The sequence below is a fragment of the Sphaeroforma arctica genome, assembly GCF_001186125.1.
Source record: "Sphaeroforma arctica JP610 unplaced genomic scaffold supercont1.220, whole genome shotgun sequence".
In the NCBI taxonomy this organism is placed as follows: Eukaryota; class Ichthyosporea; order Ichthyophonida; genus Sphaeroforma; species Sphaeroforma arctica.
The window spans coordinates 1,520-10,436 of record NW_014040338.1 but is presented as its reverse complement, the minus strand read 5'-3'; the positions used below and the strand labels follow the sequence as shown (position 1 = coordinate 10,436).

At 44.2% G+C, this 8,917-nt stretch overlaps 1 protein-coding gene across 1 annotated transcript; it reads right to left on the bottom strand.

The window, feature by feature from the left end:
- Positions 1-1,609: 1,609 nt before the first annotated feature.
- Positions 1,610-8,613, bottom strand: SARC_04069 (hypothetical protein; the record flags this gene model as incomplete). The annotated part of the gene is made up of 9 exons (XM_014302098.1): positions 1,610-1,867; positions 2,739-2,879; positions 3,436-4,530; positions 5,220-5,406; positions 5,949-6,063; positions 6,749-6,817; positions 7,160-7,358; positions 7,692-7,829; positions 8,353-8,613. The coding sequence occupies 9 exons, from the start codon at positions 8,611-8,613 to the stop codon at positions 1,652-1,654; spliced, it is 2,421 nt and encodes an 806-aa protein (XP_014157573.1). The 3' UTR covers positions 1,610-1,651.
- Between the last annotated feature and the right edge of the window lie 304 nt (positions 8,614-8,917).

The window sequence follows — 8,917 nt, the reverse complement described above, 5'->3', positions numbered from 1 at the left end:
GTGTTCACTGTTCAATGGGCTTATCACGTATTGCGTATATACGTCTATTTATCGAAGACAACGTAAAATACCAACAAGATAAATACCTAAAACAACGTTTAATCCGTATTTGAATACGTTTCAACAGACTACGACTGGCGTAGCTGCCGCGCCGTAAGTTCGACTTTGAAAATAGACGTACGTACTTTGGATTTAACGTATACAAAGTCGATATATATTTGTTCTAAAACCGATATTCTAGTCTAAACGTATATACGTTTTTCTTAACGAATACAATGCCTAATTAATTTTAAATATATATAAAAATACTTGGCTAGCGATTGCTTCTCACGCTGAGATCTGAGTGGCTGAGTAGAGTGAGAGAGGGTAAATATAAGCAATGCTGTGCTAAATTTGGCCGATTGTGAAATTGGCGGCAATTTATCTGCCCTTCAGGCTTCGGGCTTCACTGACTTCACTGACTTCAGTCATAGCAACAGGACTCCAGGGACCAGGAGGCTATGCAATGCTGTTCGGAGTTCATAGACACTTCCGAGTTCATAGACGTCAAAAGTTCAAGCTCCAGAACACAGAAGCTTCTTGTTGGCATGGACTTCTAATAATCAATTGTTTACATTAGATGTTCTCTTGGGCACCTAAAGTGACTTGAGCTTTTGCCGGTGCCATGCCCGTCCAAGGAACGCATGACCTTTGGCTGACCATTGTTTGCTTATTTTCAAGTTTGAAGGTGCCTCTCTGCGTACAGAATTAATATACAGAATTTACCGCGCATAAGTATAGGTACACGCAGGTCTCATACCCTGCAAGGATGAATGAATAGGAACATTCAACATTCACCAAAGTTCTTGTTAGTAGTGACGCATGGACATGGGGTGTATACTTCTTCTTATCATTGCTTCGCCACAGATCGACACTGCGTTGAATTCTCAATGGGGTGATATTACGAAATCAGATATACGAACTGTGCAGGCAATCCACTCTGTGCGCATGAGAAGTATGGTTAAATCCCCTGGTTAATAAAGAAGACCGCGAGAGATAGTCCTGAGTAATACCATCTATCGTCAGTCGAATAGTTTTATGATTAACCTAACGCTTGTTTCAGATCCAGAACTATTTGGGGTTGCCTGTGATCCGGCAGGGGGTTGTCTCATATATAAGATGATAAAAATCAATCTTAAGCGCGCAAAGCGTCTTTTTAGAAGGCTATGGCGAAGGTACTTTCTCTTCCATCATCGTATTCGCAGCTAGCCCTGGGCGTGGCTCCACATCGTGGTCTTCCATACATTCCTCTCACGTGGCACACTTCGATCTGGCTAAGACATGTATTAACTGGGAATGTGATATCAAGTCACGATCAGCTTTGTTTGTACATTGTTCTATTTGTAAGCTTTGGGTTGTGCTGAATTTTTGTGTTTAATGTTCAAGGTTTAGCTCGTCACCCCTCCGGTTCTTTCGATCGAAGGTCGTGCACCTCAACATAGGCATACAAGACAATCGTATAACCAATTCATAGGGTGAAAAATGCATTTACTATGGCTTTATACACCCCCTTAAATTTATTTCGTATCTGGCGAAAAGTTGTTTATCAAATCATTCTTAAAAGTAAAAAGTCGTTTATTAAAAGTCATTTAAAAAAAAAGTAGAGTACATCCTATCCATCCGACCGCGCTTTCTTGGTCGCCGTGGACCTGTCCCCTACGTCAGCGCTTGTCTGCCGTTTGTACGGTTTATCGCTCTCGCTAGGTCTATCACTCGGTTGGGTTGTAGTTCTTTCAGCGGTACTGAGAGTGGGGCATTGGAAGCCCATTTCTCGTAGTGCTTTGCCCACGTCCGTCTTGAAAGATTGGATCTCCTTGTTTAGTTTAACCTGTGAAAGTCGGGTCCGGAAAATCGGGTCAGAACAGATTGGATATACAATAGCTTTTCAGAAAAAATCACACTATTCAGGTGAGTGTAAAACGAACTCATTTGGAATCTGTGACATCTTTTCGGCGAAACACAAGGTCACGGCAAGGGAGTCAGAGCATCAACGAGATACTCATGAATCAAAGCTGGACCATGGTATAGGTGACTTATACTGCAGTGTAGCTAATCATTTACTATCCACCAGGTATACTACTGATCCCAAGCTACGTAGTTGTGTAAGCAAATGGTCCCAAATTTCGGTTCATCCGACCTATACTTTGATATATTGGGCCGCCGACTATACTATTCACTCCATGCTATGTACCTGTACAACGATGCAGCGCTTAATTCCGATCATGGGCCAATATATATCCATCCCAATCACCTACTACAACACCTAAACCACACAGAACAGTTATAACTAAACCAATAGCTCGACCGTATGCTAGCGGATATGCTATTCTTATCTTAGAACATATCATCCGGGTTCTTCCTATATCAGATTGACATGGTATCAGTCCAGTCGATACTATACATGTGATGAAGATGTAATTTGCTATTTCAGTTGATTGTGCACTTACACTCGACAAGAAACACGTAAAAATATTCAAAAGGGTGTGTGTACACATATCATAGCAAGAAAGAAAACCTCAATACATGCTGGATACTTTCAAGTTAGTAGCATCATAGTCTTGGTTTCTGCGTGTTTTAGCTCACTGCAAACTCACTGTAAACTCAAGCAGTGCGTGTGTACACTATAAGCACGCTGGACGTACGCGTAAACCCTAAACCCAAAAACTCTACCAACACAGAGAGGCAGGACCACCACTTACAGGGTCGTTGTGGGTGAACTCGAAGCGCTCTTTCCATTTTTGGATTTTAAGCCCCGCGAAGCGGCATAGCACCTTGAGATCTTTGACCAACAGCTTTTGGCGCTGCGTCTCATCCACCACAGTCGTATTGAGATGGAGTTGCTATATATAGCACAGAAAAGTCGTGGAATGGGTATTGGTAGAATGTGGGTATTGGTAGAATGTCTTTCGTAATGTGACTACGCTAGTGCGGATTACTATAAGAGATTAACTTGCTGCAAGAGGATAGGTCATTAGGGTTTGTTGCTACATAGAACACAGAAGAGTCGTGGAATGGGTACAAGTAGAAAATCGGTTTGGGGCCCTGTAACAGAGACAAGAGACAGGACCGCTTGAGCTACCTCATGGATTATCTACCCTATGCAATACCTACCGCATGGAATACCTACCACATGAAATATCTACCGCATGGAATACCTACCGCATGGAATACCTACCCATGGAATACCAACCGCATGGAATACCCACCGCATGGAATACCTACCTCATGGAATACCTACCGGATGGAATACCTACTCATGGAATACCTACCACATGGAATACCTACCCTATGCAATGCCTACCACATGGAATACCTACCCTATGCAATACCTACCGCATGTAATACCTGCCCCATGGAATACCTACCCATGGAATACCTACCCTATGCAAAACCTACCTTGATTTCTCTCAGGAGCCTCTGTTCTCGAAGCAGCAACGCAGAAGCCGCCTCTTCTGCAGCCCCTTCGTCCGAGCCATGCTCATTCGCATTCGCCAAGTCGTTGTCCAGCAACCCGTTTACCGGCCCCGGTGTCGCCACGCCGTTGGCAGCCAGCCCACTGAGTTCCCTATACTCTCCGGTTAGCTTGGCTGTGGTTGCCTGTACCTCCGCTAGCGTGCGCTTCAACTGGCTTCTCAGCCGCGTGTTCTCCTTCTCCAGCCGACCGAGCCGCTGCTGCGGGTTGTGGCTGTGCATAAACTCGCGCAGCTGTGTGCGTTGCCTAGCAACGAACGTGTCCACCACCTCGTCCACACCCACATCCACCTCGGCCTGGTCCAGGCGTGCTTCCTCCTTGGCCCACTCGCTCGTGGCGCTGTCTGTGCGCGTGACCGTGAGCGCAGGCAACTCTCGTGAGATCTGAGGCACCCCATTCGCACTGTTGCGACTGTCTGGCCTCGGCACATTGTACGGCTCTTTGTGTGTGTGTGTGGTGGTGGGGTTTTGTCCCTTCCCATCGTTCGGGTCTTTTGTGGCCCTGTGGGGTTTTTTCGGGTGCTTGTCCCGTGTGTCGCGGTTGCGGTCGCGGTCTGTATCCCGTGGTCGGCTGGGGTCTCTGCTGGTGTCGCCCTTGGGTCTGTCGTTCCTATTGGTACTACTGTTGCCAGCGCCGGTACCACTGCCTGTGGTGTTTGTGTGTGTACTGGTAGACCGGTTGGGTTCGTTTCTGATCCCGCTTTTGTCCCGCTTTTCCCGGGGTTGCTCGATGTCCTTGGCGTCTCGGTCCGTTTTGCGCGATGTGGCAGGTGATATACTTCGCACGTGGGGACTGCCGGTCCTGGACGCATTCTGGCTCGCCAATCTGCTCATGGCCGCGCTCTTGCTCGCGATTCTATTTGTGGACGCAATATTATTGGCTGCTCTTATTTTTTCTGCGTTCTGATTGGCCGGCGGCCTGCCCCGTCTGGCGGCAGGCTTCTTTTTAACGCTGCTCTTCTGCGGTTCATCCGATGACGTGGAGTCATATTCTGACTGCGAGTCTTCGCTTGAGGACGTCTGATCGCCGATAGACAAGGTAAATGGGTTTACACATTAGTAGCCGTTTGAAAAATAGCAACAAGACGTCTAACGTCTGTGGCACATAGCACTGCCGAGTATATTCTAATACGTTACTGTGGGGATGAACGAGGATTGCAGAGATGTGTGTCTGATATTCCCTGGGGATAAATTCGGGCGTTTCAATTGGACGAATGGGACCATACTGCTACCAAGCACACGCTAACACACACCATGTCACCTGCGAATGGTTAAGCCTGTGCGTATATGAACAAACGCAACGGAGATAGAACTCTCCTTTGACTATTTAGTTGACTGACTGACTGTGGGCCATGTGCGGTGTGTTTCTTGTGATATAGATCTACGAAGTAACACTAAGCCAATCACAGTAGTAGCAGTACGTGCACACGACTAACACCACCACGAGCGTCTACCCCACGAGCAATTGCATAATAAAACAGCCACAAACAATCACAGCCTATTACAAACAATCACAAACAATCACATACAATCACAATCAGTCACAGTAGTAGCAGTACGTGCACACGACTAACATCACCACGAGCGTCTACATGCGAGCATTTGCATTAGACACCCGAGTTACTCATCTACACACGCGCTACAAACGGCATGCAAGGCGCTGCGCTGAGCGTGCCGAATGAATGGCACTACAATAGGTTGAGACTTACATCGTCATACTCCATGCGTCTCCGGCTCGCAGACCTGGACTCGGCGATGGTCTGGTGGCCATGGTGACGCGCCTTATCCGCGGCCAGGTTGGGCATGAACTCTTCGTCTGATGTGTTGTTTTCGCTTGAGCTTCCGGACTCCATCGCAGCGGCCTGGGCCTCTCTGATTTTCTTGTCCATAAAGTATCTGCGTAAGCCCAAAGTGCACCACAATGAGGACAGGGGGTGTGGGTGTGGGTGTCAGTGAGACGGCCTAGATATACTTATGGATGCCTAGAGCTTAGGTATATATATATTTATGAATATATATATATATATATATATATAATAGCATAAATGTACAGTAAGTGAGATGATATATATAGCTACATAGACCTTAGATATCAAATATATACAGTAAGTGAGATGATATAGTTCTATCTATAGCTACATAGACCTTAGTTTTAGCACCATCTACAACGAAGTGTATATATAGCACTACCTACACAGAATAACAATCGACACCATAGCGTAATCTACAACAGCAAGCCACCATTCAGACGACTCAGTTTTCAAACGCACGTCACCTGTCTGTTAACCACTTTTATATCTCACCTACTATGTATGTGTTGTCTCTAGTAATCCTCACACGTACCTGTCTAGTTTTGTGTTGTCTATCTCAACTACGTTGTTCGATACATATATGCATGTACGTACGCATGTGTTCTCTATAGGAAATATCAAACATACCTGTCTAATTTTGTTTTGTCGATTGTGTGTATAAAATAGTCCAGCGGCTTGTCTGTCCACGAGACCCCTTCTCCCGTGAAGGTAACCTTGCGCACATTCATAATGCAACCGATATCTACAAAAGTGCGGGATACAGGTAGAGCATGTCTGTCAGGGATGTGGCACATGTGTGATAGTATAACGCACACGAACAAAGTATGTCTGTCAGAGATGTGATGATAGCTATGATGGGTATGGTAGGTACGGTAGGAATGATTAGTATAGTAGGTATGGTAGGTATGACAGGTATAGTAGGCATGGTAGGTATGGTAAGTATGGTAGGTACGATGGGTATGATAGGTATGGTAGGTACGGTAGGGATGATTAGTATGGTAGGTATGGTAGGAATGATAGGCATGATAGGTATGGTAGACATGGTAGGTATGGTAGGTATGGTAAGTATGGTAGGTACGATGGGTATGGTAGGCATGATAGGTATGATTGGTATGGTAGGTATGATAAATATGATAGGTATGGTAGGTAAAAGTTTTAATGTTCCGGAGTATACCAGTAACAAGTAGGCGTGTCAGCAATCTTAAAAATACTATAAATGGTTCATGTCATCGTTGCTCGCGAGAACGAAAGTGATAAAAATGTTCGCAATCTCATCTCATGGCTATGATGGTCACATGAGTACTTTTACAGACATGCGCATATGTACACAACCATACTACGCTAATAAGCTTATACTCTGCACACACGCCTATGTGTACACACACACACACATGATCCACCACATCACAACGTTAAAGTGTACCTACCGTTTGTGTTACGGTCCGAAATTCGGAAGTTCAGGGGCATAAAGCTCGCCGAGGAGATGATTCTGGTGCCTGAGGACAGGCGTAGGACAAAATACAAAGTGGATTCTGTCAGTTTATGAATATACAAACATGTACACGCCACTTTACAACACTCACTATATCAGTGTATAAAACGTACTATTTTATGTGGAAATTATATGCTACAACAGTGTACATTAAATAATAACGTATGTACATCGGGAACTATATAAGTAGATCAGTGTACACTAATTACTAACGTATGTATAACACATATGATTAAACGATTCACTACATCGGTAGACACCGTTTACAAACATTTGTACGTCTGTCTCTATACATGTGTAGCCCATTCACTAGATCAGTGTACACTAACTACACCATCCCACATACCGTGTTTCAGATCAACAAAGATCTCCTTGAGCGCGTGGTTGAGGTCGGGTTGGAAGGTGTAGTTGTTACAGAAGACCACGGTACACTTCTGAATGACCGGCACCCATTTGGGGTCTAAAAAGTCGCCCTGATGCAGCTCAAAGGGACCGTAGGACTTACCAAACCACTTCATCTTCTGCACATAGGCTTTCTCCATGATCTGCAGCGGAACAAATGGACAAACCACGAGGTATGAATATATATAAATATATATATATCTACATATATATATATATATATATATATATATATATATATATATATATATATATATATATATATATATATATGTATGTATGTATGTATGTATGCATGTATTAATGTATGATGTATGTATGTATATATGTATGCATGGATGTATGTATGTATGTATGTATGTTTTTATGAATGTATGGATACACATACATACATACATACATACATACATACATATATACATACATACATACATACACCTACATACGTGCCGACTCACCCAGACTAGAAGACATACCATTGCGTAGTCGTGCGGGATGTCTCGTTTTTCAATGCCGTATGAGTACTTGCATTGGCACTGCGCCGAAGTTTGCAGTACAATCTGTCCCACGCCACTGCCCAGATCTATGAACACATCGTCGGAGGTTATAGGCGCCTGTAGTGAAGGAGATATATTGGTGGATATGAGTGAAAATAGATATGATATTGGGGCCTGTCGTGAAGGAGATATATTGATGAATATGAGCGGAAATAGGGGTTATAAGGGCATGTCATGAAGGAATTGTACTGATAAATTTAAGTGGAAATATGGGTTATAAGGGCATGTATTGAAGGTGATATATTTGGTGGATATACATTGAATTAGAGACGTTATAAGGGCATTCAATGAAGGAGATATATTGGTGGACATAAGTTGAATTAGAGACGTTATAAGTGTCTGTCGTGAAGGAGGAGTACCAGTAGATAGGAGGCTAATCTTAACGGGTCCATATGTTCGGTACATAAATCTGAGTTCCAGTACGTGTATGTATGCACAAGTACTTGGCGGATACCTACAAACTACGCCTTTATACTTGCCATATAGAGACCGCGAGGCAGCTCTGAATTGCATCTATATACGCTTGCACAACTGGCTCCACACACTCCCAGCCACCCCCACCATCGCAATCCACACTCACCTTCTCGATGATATCCTTGACGATGTTGAAGTTGAACTCGCCATAGACCTCTTCGGAGAAGCTTTTGTAGTTGTTGAGCTTCTTGGGATCGTCGATTACGTTGTACACTTGTCTCATCACCAGTTTGACCAGAGGCACATTGGCGGTGGTGAGAGCGGGCGCTTTGGAATCGCCCCCTTCAAATGTCATAACACTGGCAATGGCCGCGTTGTACCGACTCACCAGGTCCTGTGGGGTGTTTCGTAATAGAATTAGGGGCATATTTATGGCATTAGTATATTTGGTTACCTATAGAATCCGGTGTGTGTGTGTGATAGGATGCAGAGTATCGATGGAATTAGGGACGCAAGTGTGAAGGGTAGATCAGAGAGGGAAGCAATAATAATTGGGGGTTGCTTTCGTTTCGTGTTGATTTGGGTCGGAACGGCGATCATGCATACAAATCGAGGCGAAAGGACAATAATACGTTCATGTACATAAACGTGAAAAACTGGGTATGTGTATATATGAAAAGAGAAACTCCTATCACGATAAGAAACTTCTATAACGGTAAGCAGCTTCTATA